A 14,634-nucleotide genomic window follows, 5' to 3' on the forward strand; every position below is an offset into this window, starting at 1 on the left:
TGCAGTGAGGCTTAAACCCATTGATTTTCATACTTAGAATCCAGAGTGCTGTCACTCAGCCAAGACTGGCATTAACATTCATTTTAATATTTACTGTAGACCAAGCCTAAATCTTTATCATATAGACATTAAAACTAATGCTTTGCCATCATTTTTGTGCTCAATAAAATGTATTTCCTCAAAGAGAAATGTCTCAGCATGCAGTAACGTACATAAAACATTTAGAGCTACCTTGAATACCTGAAACAGAAACTCGGGTTCTAAGTTATCTCATATTTCTCATTCAAACATTCAAAGTTTTGAAAACTTAAAAAAAAACACACATACTACAGAGAATAGCCAATCAGGAGAAATAATCACAAATTTATTTTGTTTTAATATATCAATCATTTACCATTATGGCAAGAACTCTGTACACTGTGTCCCATGATAAACAGCAGCTTTGCAGAATAACAGAACTTAAGCATCATTTCAATTGTGGTGGAAAAACCAATCACCGTTCTTCAGAATTGGGCATGGAAGACAGACTTGATCTTTAATACTACTTTAACACCATATGTGGTATTAAAATTTCAAGATTACATATATAGATTTCAATACACTTATGTTACTACAGCCAGTCACCAAAAAAGAAAATCAAGATATTCCTATTTTTCATAGATCTTATTGGCAGATTAATATGGCCCATAAATATACATGCTTATTTAAACACAATTTCTGAATCCATGTAATGGGTAGACTTTATTGCCATCTATTTAACAGTAACAGCAGCTAACTGTATTATTTTTTGGGTGACTGACAAACACACAATATAAATAAATGAATTCTGCCAGGAACTGACCACAGAAAGAGAGTCTGATGGCTGCCAACAATCACTGAAAACACTAATCGAGATTCCATGCACTATTCAGCACTGCAGTATAAGTATACAACAGCGAAGAAACAAGCATTTTAAAGGAAGGAATCATCCCTCCAAAAAGAAAAAGGACATATCTGGTAACTTGAATCTTTTACAAGAACATCTCACAAATATACAGAAGCAGAAGCAAAAATCATCCAGTTCACCAACCAATTTATCACGGATGACATCAAAAGCATCAATCCCCGTGTCCATAGGAGAAAAATAAAAAGTTAAAAATGATTTGAGTTTGTTTGATCAGCTGCCTAGGCAAGGAAGTTCTTATATAAATGATGCATGTACATCACAGAGATCCACTATATTCGGTGTTTAAATTCCAAAGTCTTGTGTTTCTTTGTTAAATTGGATACTATGAATCCCTACTAGCAAGCAGATTAACATAGTTCACAAAATTCTAAGCTCTATTCCCACCAAAGCAATAAGCATTGACTCAAATCACAATCTTCACATCACCATAATGAAAGCAAGCTTGATTTTCTGAAATGTATTGCACCCAAACTGAATAAAGTATCAACTTAAAATTAATTCTAGATGACACATATGAAATACAACAAATAAAAGACTAGTAGTAGCACTAGCACATCAAAATTTATTTTTGTTTTAAAAAGATATTTTCCCATATGTTTCAGCTGGAAAAAGAAAAGAATGAAAAAGGCTGTTCAGCTACTGTAGTAGGTGTTGCTTTCTAGGCTGATACAGCCAGCCCTGACTGGATAATTCCAGCTTGTAAAACAAGTTTTGGAACTGCATGGAACAGTGCCCTGCCACCTTAAGGACATCCTCTTCTATATATATATTACAAAAGTATTCTATAATCAGAAAATGAAAATGGGCCACTTACAATATTTTCTTATACAGATTAAGGGGGGTACAGTAGCTTTTAAAATATTTGTAATCCAGAAAAAATACAATTTTATTTAAACGTTTACAATTATAACAAGTTAAGAAACCTGGCATAAATGAAGGGTTAAAAAGTACTTTCACCATTTTTCCTTCCTTTGGTTTCGATCTTCTTGTAACATTTCTTCCCATGACGTGTAAACAAAAAATTACGGATGGAATAAACAGTAAAGGACATGTCACAAGTGCACCGTCAGAGCTTCATGCATTCAGAAACATGCTTTAAAATAGACTGGAAGTGCGTAGGATGTGATTGTGATCTTCCAGTCCACAATGAGTGCTGAGAATCCAGCAGTGGCACCAGCTCTTTTAGCTAAAACAAAGAACAGAGATGAAATTCAAGTTCTACTCCACAACACAGCCAAGAATTGGGCTAAACAAAATTATACAAATCCTAAACATAAAAAAATCCTCTTGTTGCAATTCGATCATGATCGCCATCAGGGGACCTACAGCTCAAGTGTTTTTTCTGACAATACATGAAACTCCCACTGTACCCTTGTGCTCCATCACAGTGGATACTTTTAAATAGGCCATTAAGGTTTGGGTTTGGCAGGCAGCTCTCTTCCTTTCATTGCTATTTCTCTTCCCCATAAATATTAGAGTCAAGTAGTTTTCTCTCCATCCCAAATTGTTTAAAAGCCAATATACCTGGCTTTTATCTTCTTTTAATGGAAAAGTCTTTTGATCGGTTTATTATAGAGTTAAGTAAATATTTTTTCAAATTATAAGTAAAAAGAAATTGCAGTTGTTTATTTTTAAAGTGTCTTTCATGTCCTCAGGACATCCAAAAGTATTTCAGAGCTAATTAATTACTTTTAAAGTGCAATCACTGCTGCAGCATGGGGAAACAACGGCCATTATGTGCACAGCAAGGTCCCACAAACAGCAATGAGATAAATGACTGATTATCGGTGATGTTGGTTGAGGGATAACCCTTTACCAAGACACCAAAGGAGAACTACCCAGCCCTTCTTTAAATAGTGCCAAAGGATGGCTTAGATCCACCTAAGGGCAGAAAGGAACTTGGCGTAATGTCTCTTCTTGATGACTGCAAGTCTGATAATACAGCACTCCCTGAAGTGTGAAAAATGCATCAATGTTGTAATAAAGCCAAAAATGGGAAAAGCTTAAACATTAATGTGGCCTACTTCAAAGATTAAAGGGTTAGAGCAGAGATCCTCTTTAGAAGATAAAACCAGATAGTATTGTGTGTGACTGTCCCTGAAAAAAGCCAAGCTGAGGACATCATGTGGATGGACTATTAACCATTTCTGTTTCAGCTGCAACACGGGTCAGTAACATATCACAGCGCATCCTTCCCCACCTCCCAAATCCCGCACCTTTTTGCTCAGGTATTACATCGGTTCTCAAACAGAAAATAATTAAATTACATTTGATTTTATGTATTGATTCTGAAATAGCATTATAAGTTTTCAAATAAATGCTGTGCTTCAATTCACTATAAATCTTCACTATGAAACAGAAGGCCTAACTTCATAAAACTTTTAAGCCATGCTATAAAGGAGACACAATATAAGACTAACTCTCTAAAATGAAAATCAATTTTTCTAGACTGTCCACAATTTCATTAATTATCGTTTAACTTATGATTCACTTGTGTTATAAAGATGCAATATGAGTCTTATTTTATTAAAAAAAGAAATGTATTTCTGTAAAAAGAGAATTTCTCATTTTATTGCTAGTTGTTAATCTTGCAAATTCTTTGTGTATTTTACCAATATAGAAATTCACCTTACTTGACAGATACAGATGGGGCTCCCGAGCGGTGGAAGTGAACATTTTGCCACTTCCCGTCACGGCGATGCCAGACTCTGGTTTCCTCGGACTGCATAGTTTTTGGCAGGCTACCGCCATCGATATATTGTGTGAGGCGGATGTATGCTATGCAGGCTGCATCATCACCAATCAGATGGACGTGAGGGTTCAATATAATGGTGTGAATTGGCTTGTGGTTCTTAGACAAAGCTAGAAAAATAAATGTACATTTATTTAATAATGAAACCACACCAAAACTGAATGCCTTACAAAACTAGAAATAATGCCCGCATCATGTACCATTTTCGAAGTAAAATCTGTGGAAGTCCATTCCTTCAACCAAGTTACCCAGTGCTTCAGGTTCAAATGCAGTGAGGCCTGGGTCACAAATCTTTCTGTAAAAAGATCAAATATGAATATTGTTCAAAATTAACATCACATTCACCTTTTGAACTATGCACTAGCTTTTAGTGATTTTTGAAATGGACACCCAAATCCAGCTCCTAGTTTTTCACCATTCAGAAAATATTCCATCATTGCCTTTTGAGTATTGGTTTGTGTTACTGGTTTAATCCACATTCATGCCAAGTTTATTCATGTTATTGTTGCTAATGCCAAGGGATGCCAGTTCCCATGCGGTGTGGTCACAAATGTCTACCATTTCTCACATGTGCTACTGGTCTCAAAAAGTAAGCAGTCCCTGTAAAGATAAAAGTTGTATCGATAGAAATTACGATACAATGGCATTATGAACCAGTATGTTGTTTTTAAATTAGATGCTTCGCAAATTAAATTATTACAAAATGTGGTGTACTGGAGAAGCTTGAAGGGTTAAAACAATTGTGTATAAACTTAGTAGTTTTGCCCTACTAAAATAATTTTCAAAGTAAAATATGTGGAAGTCCATTCCTTCAACCAAGTTACCCAGTACTTTCGGGAACACTGCTTGGAACAGTGTACAAAGGTTTTTGAATTAGATTATTTAAAGAAAAACACCTTTTCTTAAAGCCACATTATGCCTTAGTTGGTGACAAAGTGGAGCTTGCTATTTGGAGACAACAGAATTTCAATCTATTACACACGGTATCAAGGTGTCCAGATCTAAATGACTTAGTGTGACATTAAACCTGGTTTCTATTAACCTAGTCAATACACTGAGAACAGAATTTGGGCCCAGGTCTTCCACTGAATGTCAATGCCGCGCATATTGTCTCTGCCCTTGAAGATTTCTGCGACTTGACCCTTTTCCAATTTTTTTATCCGGTTGAAGCATTGCTGGGTCAGTGCAGCTCATCCACAGGGAAGATCATCGAGCGCAATAAAAGACTGGTAAAGACAGGACATGTCTCATTTCACAACAGTAGCTGCCATATTCTGGTAACTTTTTTTTAAAGGTTTCAAATTTGTCAGTGAATGGGCGAGTGGATGGAGGTGGAGAGTGGGCGGGTAGGCGAGTGGGTTGGGTTGGAGGATAGTTGAGTGGTGTTGGTTGTTTGGGGCAGTAATCAGGTTGGGGCAATTGTCGGATCGGAGGGGCTAGTCGGGTTGGTGGGAGGCATAGTCGGGTCTGGGTGTCGCTGTCGGGTCCGTGGGGGTGCGAGTTGGATTGGTGGGGGCTATAGATGGGTCGGGGATGGCATGGTCCGGGGGAGGAGCGTAGTCAGGTCAGGGAGGGGAATGGGTCGGAAGGGGTGCAGTTGGGTCAGGTGGTGGGTTTAATTGGTTCGGGTGGGGGGTTGTCGGGTCGGAGGGGTGGTTGTTGGGTCAGAGGCTGGGTTGTCCGGTCAGGGGGTGGGGGGGGAGAGAGTTGGTGCACACAGTTGGGTCAGGGGGAGGGGCTGTCATGGGTCGGAGAGGGGACTGTTGGATTAGAGGCTGGTTTGTCATCGGGTTGGAGTGGGTGTAGGGGTGTAGTCAGGTCTGGGGGCTGCTTAGTCGGGTTGGTAGTCTTCGGTTTGGGGTTGTCTCAGGTAGGTCGGGTTGGGGGGGTGTTGTCAGGTCGGGGGAATGTGTGTGGGGGGTTTGTCGGGTCAGATATGGTGCTTAGTTCAGTTACGTTGACTAATCACTGAGTTAGACAAGATATAAACCAGCATAACACTTCCAGGATAAGTATGTAGGCAAGTCATGCATTTCTGACCCAAGTCTCTGACATTGAACTCAGTGTTGGATACATTTGTGGAGGTTCCCAGCAGCAGGAATTTCAGCAATTTCAGCGCATGTGTGCGCCACAGGACCTCCTAACTTACATCCAAATCTCTGATAATCTGGATATCGGAAGACTTGGACCATGTGTGTACACATGCAAGTGAATGGTTATGGATGTATATATAATTAGAAAAATAGCTCAATAAAGATTTAACAGGCATAAAGTTGCTCTTTTTGAAGGTTTCAGAATTTTTCTTCATTATATAAAATACAGTTCTATTTGAAAACAATTCATCTCAATGTGTCAATACCACAAATCTACTAGTGATATGTGTTAGGTTTTCCAATTTTTTTACCTGAGAATCAATGCTGCTAAAGTTTGTTTCTGAATCCAGAATGTAATCTGAATGTAACAGCCTGGCATATTTTGGTGTGCCAGTATAATAACATAAGAAAGAGGAGCAGGAGTAGGCCATTTGGCCCCCCAAGCCTATGTCACCTTTCAATAAGATCAAGGCTGATCTGATGGTGGTTTTAATTCCAATTTCCTGTTTGTCCTCCATTGTCTTTTACTCCCTTGTAGATCTGAGAGAAAAAACTCCTCTTCATCTCTGTCCTAAATAGAAGACCCCTTAATTTGAAACTGTGCCCAGCAGTTTGTCAAGCCCCCTCAAAATCTTAAACGTTTGAATAAGATCACCTCTCATTCTTCTAAACTCCAATGGGTACAGTCCCAAGCTGCTCAACCTTTCCTCATAAGACAACACCTTCATCCCAGGAATCAACCTAATGAACCTCCTCTGAACTACCTCCAATGCAAGTATATCCCTCCTAAAGTAAGGAGACTAAAAGTGCTCCAGATGCAGTCTCATCAATGCCCTGTACAACTATAGCAAGCCTTCCTTACTTTTATACTCCACCCCCCTTGCAATAAAGGCTAACACTCCATTTACCTTCTTAATTACCTGCTGTACCTGCATGCTAAATTGCAGTGTTGTGCCCCTTGTCACAGGATGCAGGTTTGCATTATGATCAATATGTAAGGGATGTCAAGAACAATCAAAATGAAGGACTGGTCATCAACAGCTATTATCAGGTATCCCCTGGAGTGGACTTGATGGAAGTAGATTATTGGGCTATTAATTTGACTGAGCAAAGTGTGCAACAAAGGAGGTGTGGGGAGAAGCAATACAAGTTTAAAAAATCAGATAGAATATATAAGGTGGGTTAACAAAATTAGACTCTCTCATCACTAGCAGGAACTTCGCAGGTCAGCCACTCAAGAGTGCCAGAAAGATAATAGAAAACTGGGCAGGGGAGACAGTTAAAAAAGGCCAGTCACCTTCTCTGAACCCATTGCCTTCCTGCCATGTTCCTTACTTTACCTACTCTTTTCAGCAACAAATGGGATATCCACATCAAGGAAACAGGCTCCTTTTTTATAAAAAGAATAGGCAGATTGGAGCCTGATGATGCATTAAAACATAACTGCAATTTTAGAGATCTGAACAGGGGAACAGTGATGGCTTTCCAGTGAGGCGTAGCTGTGCCAGGAACCAGATTGTGGGCCGGGGAGGGCCATTAAGTAAGTTTGAAAAATATTACTGAAGTTTCCTTGTGGACCAAGCCTTCAGGTCTCCCAAGAAAGCCTTGGGCCTCCTTTGCCCCAGGCAACCAACCAGACCTGCACCCCCCCACCAACCCTGAGTCCACGATCACCTCCAGAATTCCCGCACCACTCCAATGACTGCCAGGGGCTGTTCTCATGGATCTCTAGCTATAAGCTCTTGTCACTGAATTCCCTGCCCACTGACTAGAATGCTAGGAAAATGTATTCAAATGAGCCCTGGCTTCTGCCCCCTGCGCTCTCTAGGATCACCATCTGCTTCAGGAATTTCAATTCTTCTTTCTGGTCCCTGTTTTAAAATTGGGGTAATAGAGATGTACAATGGGAAATAATGGGGAGGCGGTGGCATAGTGGTATTGTCACTGGACTGGTATTCCAGAGACCCAGGGTAATGCTCTGGGGACCCGGGTTTGAATCCCACCATGGCAGGTGGCGACATTTGAATGCAATAAAAAACTGGAATTAAAAGTCTGATGATGACCACAAAATCATTGCCGATTGTTGTAAACACCCACCTGGTTCATTAATGTCTTTTAGGGAAGGAAATCTGCCATCCTTACCTGGTCTGGCCTATATGTGGCTCCAGACCCATAGCAATGTGGTTGACTCTTAACTGCCCTCTGGACAGTACTGGCCTAGCTAGTGACACCCGCATCTCAGGGACAAATTAAAAATAAAATGAAGACCAATTTTTAACAAGATGACCAATAGTATTCAAAGCACTTGTTAAATGTAAACGTCCTGCTATGAAAAAAAAATGTTCACCCACACTGTGGGTTGCTGGTAAATTCAATCAGAACTGAATCTTGATAAGTCAGTTATTTCTTTCCAATTTCTGGATCAAATTGAACATAAGGGATAATTTTTTGAACATGAGTGATTGAAGGAATGTACAGAAAAATGTGCAAAGCCTGGCAATCAAATTATTATTATATCCAATCTGGTGGGTGAGACTCTGTGCTGGGAATGCGAACTCAAAAAATCACCTCCAGTAACATATGAATGAACATCAATGCTATGCAACATTCAGACCATACATGACCTAACCAGTTCCAAATGGAATAAGTTGACTTAGTATGGACAAAGGAAACAAATGAATGCTTACGTGTAGGCTTCAAAATCTCCATTGTTAATGGCTTCAATCAGTTGCTCTGTCACTTTAATAATTTCTTGTTTGCGTGCTAAGAATAAACAGGGTAAATGCTATTTAAAAAAGTAATAAAGATTGTGAGAAAAGCACAGAATTTTTTTCCAGTCAGGTCATCAAATCACAAGCCAGATATTTCCTCTTTCCTCCCCATCCCTGTCTCTTCTCTTCAATACTCTTATTAACCTGGTAGTTTCTCCCCAAATTGGCATTAACAATACATTTTTGATTTTAGAAGCCAGGAATTGAATAAATGACAATCCAAGGAATATAGTATATGCTTTTATAGTGCTCTTTTTTTTTTTAACAGGGGCTCATTATTCATGCAGAAGTGTTTGTAGAAGGAACTGAACCAGAAATGCCACGTATCATCTTTGTTATGACATTTGCACAACAATATATGATGTGCTACAAAACAATTATTACATGTGCTCATCAACAAGAAACTAAGCTCATAAAACATTTTTCCATGGCTACAGTACTCCTTTCAAAAAGTGCATTGTCAAAATACACTGAAGAACATTAATAAAATTTGCAATATATATATATATATATTTTAGAGCCATAAATTTATATAAATCAGTTATTGAATATTACTGCTGCCATCTTCATTTGTAGTTTCTTCCAATCAGTCTTAATGGATAATTTCCTACCTGTTATCGTGCTCATCACTTCCTCAATAATTCTCAAAAATGCAACTAAATCCTTTTCTCTCAAGTCAAGTGCATTCAGGAACAAAACTGCTTCATACATGAATAATAACCTCAAAGTCCAGCAATATGCAACATGTCTTTTTGTTCAAGCCACATTAGTATCAGGATTGCTGTACAAGTACATAGTCACATCTAACTGCACAGCAACAGGAAACCTCCTCAAACTCCTGGTGACATTTGTGCAAACGTACAAACCTAAGAATGGTTATTAGCAACCTGTCACTGGGCCACTCACAAAATCAAATGATAACTTACTGCACTCAGCCACGCCTGTTAATGCAAAGTACTGTAATTTGTTAGTGAAATGTCCTATAATAATGGCCAGAGTATATGGAAATATATCTATATTTTACATTCATGTAGTAGTTGTTGCAACAAGTCTGGTATCAGTGGATGTCCAATTAGGGGCAATGGGGTTCTCAGAGGGTTCAAACCTCTTTATAAATTACTCTAAATGTCAAGTTCAAACTTACTAATACCAAATTCTCCTAAGGCCTATCTACCATAGATACAGGAAGAGGGTGACACCAGATTCAGTTAAAAATCTCTTAAAAGATCAGATATTAAGTAGTTTATTTCATTACAAACAAAGAATTAGAGTTAATGGGTAATTTTTGGGGTGGCAAATTGGAACTAGTGGGGTGTCACAGCAATCAATGCTGGGGCTTCAACTATTCCCAATCTATATTAATGCCTTGCATGAAAGGGGAGTGCATTGTGCAGTTATACAGAACACTAGTAAGGCCTAACTAGCAGTATTGCGTTAGGCTTAGGAAAGGTTTACTGGTCTTTGATAATGCCAAGAATGATACCTTGGATGAAAGGACTGCATTGTAATAAGAGACAAGGAAAACTTAAGTTACATTTCTGGAAGATGAGTTTAACTGGTGATCTGATTAACGGGATTAAAATAATTAGAAGTCCAGAGGACAGTAAATACCGCATATCTCTTCCTTCTATAAATTTTCCTTAGGAGGCAATGAAAAATTACACTTGGATTGTACGTCTGCATTTTCATCACTCAGCTTCAAAACATTAAACCAAAAGTCTGATGAAGCATTAATGTATGGCTAACACTATTATACAAAAGCCACCATCACAGAAATAAATGTAAACAAAGAGACCGAAAGCAAAACTGACAACTAGGGCATGGCTGTTATGATGGCCAAAGCAATGTCAATGCTTTGTGAAATAATACTGGTCTTTAATGTTGTCTAATGCCCCAAATTAGTCACCCCGAGGACCACTTGGGACTGTTGTTTTCTTAACTTACACTGAATAAAGGAAGGTGTGGTCTGTGAGGGCTCTGACTCACACGACTGACTCTTTGAGTGTACATTTTGATTATTATTTGCATTTTCTGAACACTGAGTCACTGAATTGATGGAAAGAAACACAACATATGAGCAAATAAAGGTGAAAAGGTAGAGTGTGACCAGAATCTTCAGGATACAATGACAGCAAGAGTTACTGCTGGGACATAACGAGGACGGAGACCAGCAAGATGATGAAGTAGAGAAGGAGGTAGAGAGTGATGAACGAATGGAATACAACCTCCCTGTGTTACACTCCTTTATGCAGGCTGTACTTGGACATGCAAAGATTAAGGAGGAGAAAAAGGCCAAAAAATGAAATTACGAAACAAAGCAAAAATCATAAAATCAATTATTTTAAAAATGCTAACATTGCTTTCAAAGCAATAATTGAAAGATTTCATAAGTTGTATTTCCTGTTCAGTTGCCAGTGCAGAGTGAGTGCTCTTCTGTCCAACTCCTCCATACAAAGAAAGACTTGCACTTATGGAGTGCCTTCTACTAGTTTAAGACATTCCAAAGAACTCTACAGCCAATTAAGTATTTTTGATGTCTGGTCACTTCTGTAATTTAGGGAATGCTGCAAATAACCTGGACACAGCAAGATCCTATAAACGGCAATGTGATAATGATCTGCTTTTTTTGGTGATGGTCCATGGATAAACATTGGCTAGGATACAGTGGAAAGCTCCCTTGCTCTTCTTCATAAATAGTGTCATCAATAGAGGGCAGGCGGGGTCTCACTTTAACATCCCATCTGAAAGACCTTACCTCTGCCAGTGCAGCACTCCCTCAGTGCTGTACTGAAGTGTCAGCATAGATTATGTGCTCAAATCTCTGAGGTATATTTGAACCCACAGCTTCTGCTCAGAGGTGAGAGTGCAACCACTGAACCATGGCTGACGAGAAAATTTGCTCTGGTGTTTAGTGACTATAGAGAGCAAAACATTTATGCATCTACAGAAATATGCCTGTTCACCCATTACTGCATAACTAAAGATTGTACTAATTTTCAAGACATTTAGGTGACAGAATCAGTACTTGCTATAAAAATAGCCACCTCTGAGCTCTTTTTCTGAGACCACAGGACATGCTAATTTTGGACTAGGACATAGATATCAGTTCCCACAGGAATGTTTGAATTACAGCAAGTCAGTAAAGTCACCCAATTAATAGCACTGCAAGGATGTCCTTTCATCAGTACACTGGCAGTAAAGGTTGAATTCAAATAATAAAGATTGAATGACAACTCCCTGAAGCTGAATAAATGCATTATTAAAGACAATATACTAACTGTTTCATTAAAGTGTTTGTCCAGTTATAAAAAAAGTAATGTGGCTGACAGTTATCTGCATTATTTAAGGTGTTTCATAAAACTGAAAAGCTCTATTGTTTGGCATTCAATTTTTTTGAAATAATTTAATTTTCACGATTATATAAAACTATGAAATAAAAGTTTCTGTCAATCAAGTTTCAAGAGTTTCACACAAATTTATAAAAGAGAATAAGCATGGTGTCTGATTCAAGGTCTCTAAAAGTGCCGTGGCGAGGAAATTTATAAGATAAGCCCCTTCCCACTTATAAGGAAAATACCAAGATTGCTTGATTATATCTCCAGATGGTCCAACTCCGATGAGGAAGTCACAAAGGAGAATCTACATCATATTAGTACCACCCCAAAGTGCCATCCATCCATTTTAAATGTAATTCATTTTTAAGAAAATTGTTTTATTTTTAAACCACTTTTCTCTTTGCTGAAAGCAGGTTGATCTCTTGGGACAGCATTTCCCGTCGGTGAGCAGGGAGGCAGGGCCTGCTCACCGACCCGTAAAATGGCGCGCGGTGACGTTGGGCGGGCGTCCCGACATCGGCGCACGTCATTTAGATTTTCAGTTCAGCGGGCTCGCAGCTGACTCAGCTGCGCGCCCGCCAAACTGCCAAAGGCCTATTAAGGCCATTTAAAACCTACTTAAAACAATTAAATGAGCTGCCCGTCCAGTCTTAAGGTTGGCGGGCAGGCGAAGAGGCCAGGTGGCCTTCGCATTTTTCATGAAATCTCATCCACGGGCGGGATGAGGTTTCAAGAAGTGTTTTAAAATTCCGTAAAAGTTATTTTGAATCCCCCCTGCCCGCTCAGGGGGTGATCAGCGCTTCCGGGCACACATCACAATGAGTGGGCCTTAATTGGTCCGCCTATGTAAAATGGCGATGCGAGCCCGATCGGGGGCGCTGATTGGGTTCGAGCCTGCCCCCGCCCGCCCCCACACCACTCCCCTGATGGGGGAAAATGCTGCCCTTGGGTTTTTAGTTGCATTTCTAAGGCATTGTTACAGTTGAACAGCTGAGCCATGAAGTATTTTGGCAGAAAATGATAGAAAATTAAACAGCAAGTTGGATAATTTTAAAGAAGATAAATTATAGCTGTTACCCTTAATCATTTATGGTCACAATTATGCAACCATTTCAGCATGGTTATTTGAACCTGAAAACCACAAGTTGAGAAAGTGACTAAAGTCTGATGTTAACAGGGTCACATGTGGACAAAAGCTAAGTTTATAAAAAAATCCTGAAAAACTCAAAAATGTGTGTTGATGCCCAGAGCTGGGAGTATCTGCTAAAGAACATGGCAATGAAAGTGGAAATTTAATGCAAAGGGGGAAGGAGGTGATAAGTAATTTAAAACAATTTATATATTAACTGTTTAAATTAACAGTAATTAATATGATCTAAAGGGATAAAACTAAACAGAGGGTACCAACATTAAAGGGAACCGAATATGCTTAAATAAAAATCTGGCATAGATAAATAATTAAATGTTCAACAGGGGTAAGGCTGTACAAAACAAAGAACATACATCAGCAAATAGGCTACTCAGCAAATGTTGGGATAGTTAGGACCCATTGCCTGCAATTCCTTTGCCATGTGGGAATTCCAGGACACTATGAGGGAGAGAAATGCCACTACAAAGGCTAATGTCAAGTTCCCAGGTTGCTACCTGTATGATCTTCGTGACATTCTTCGATGGTATCGATGGAAAATGCTGTCCGAGTCATAGAGGTAGTGGCCAGCAGCACTTTCTGCCCCTGGGGAATCGATACAAGTTTGCTTAGCACCGTGAGAAGTGGCACAATGTGACCAAATTACTTCCATGTGTTCCAGAAAACCACGGATACTAGAAAGGCTTCCGAATTCTTAAAGCTGAGCTCAAGCTCAGGGTTTGAGTTTGAGTAGTGGCTCTTGTCACTTCTAGGCTTACGGAAGGTTGTGAATTTCCTGGAGCGCACATTCCAGAAGGCAACCATCCGGCAACTACAGGGTTCACAATAGAGATGGGTGGCCATCCAGTGGGAAGAGGCAGGACGTGCAAACATCTTCTGGAGCATGACACTCAAACTTGCTTTTCTTGCTAAATACCCGTGAAAATTAAGACACTTTAGGAGAGTGCAGTCTAGAGCACAACCACTGCGCTGTGGGGAAAATGGTTGCATAGAAGGGTGCAAAGTGTAGAAAAGCAGGGTGCAAGGGTTTTCGATACTCAGAGGGATAGACAAGTGCTTCTGTAAACCCAAGCTGTGTCTGGAATGGTGTGTTTACTTCCTGGTGCCAAGATCAAGTAGGTCACTGAGAGAATGCAGAATTATTTGAGGTGGGGAGGTGTGAAGGGGAACAACCAGAAATTTTGACCGATGTTGGAACCAATGCCAAAGGAAGGAAAAGATTTGAAGGGTTGTAATCACAGAGTTCCAGGAGTTTAGGAGGAAATTATACAGCCTGACCTCCATTTTAAAAAAAAATCTTTATGCAATGTGAGCATTTCTGGCGAGGGCAGCATTTGAGCCCATCCCTAATTGCCCTTGAGTTGGTAGTGGTGAGCTGCCTTCTTGAGCCTCTGCAGTCCATCTGGTGTAGGTGCACCCACAGTGCTGTTAGGAAGGGAACTCCAGTTTTTGATGCAATCACACTGAAGGAATGGTGATGTAGTTCTAAGTCAGCTTGGAAGGTAACTTGCTGGTGGGTATTTGGATGTGTCTGCTGTCCTTGTCCTTCTACGTGGTAGAGGTTGCGGGCTTGGAAGGTGCTATCATAGG

At 39.6% G+C, this 14,634-nt stretch overlaps 1 protein-coding gene across 26 annotated transcripts in view; it reads right to left on the minus strand.

Moving 5' to 3' along the window:
* Window positions 1–343: 343 nt before the first annotated feature.
* LOC144681317 (calcium/calmodulin-dependent protein kinase type II subunit delta) overlaps window positions 344–14,634 on the minus strand; it is a 331,255-nt gene continuing 316,964 nt past the window's right edge. For 15 of the 26 annotated variants that reach the window (XM_078543053.1, XM_078543010.1, XM_078542962.1 and 12 more), the window contains 4 exons: window positions 8,479–8,554; window positions 3,899–3,993; window positions 3,580–3,808; window positions 344–2,132 (listed from right to left, as the gene is read on the minus strand). In XM_078543053.1, coding sequence (XP_078399179.1) covers window positions 2,129–2,132; window positions 3,580–3,808; window positions 3,899–3,993; window positions 8,479–8,554 — 404 coding nt within the window. In that variant the 3' untranslated portion in view covers window positions 344–2,128. Of the gene's footprint in view, window positions 2,133–3,574; window positions 3,809–3,898; window positions 3,994–8,478; window positions 8,555–14,634 lie in introns of all 26 variants that reach the window. The other 11 variants (XM_078543061.1, XM_078542967.1, XM_078543032.1 and 8 more) reach the window with 1 other exon arrangement.

Source organism: Cetorhinus maximus, chromosome 1 (assembly GCF_964194155.1).
Source record: "Cetorhinus maximus chromosome 1, sCetMax3.hap1.1, whole genome shotgun sequence".
In the NCBI taxonomy this organism is placed as follows: domain Eukaryota; kingdom Metazoa; phylum Chordata; class Chondrichthyes; order Lamniformes; family Cetorhinidae; genus Cetorhinus; species Cetorhinus maximus.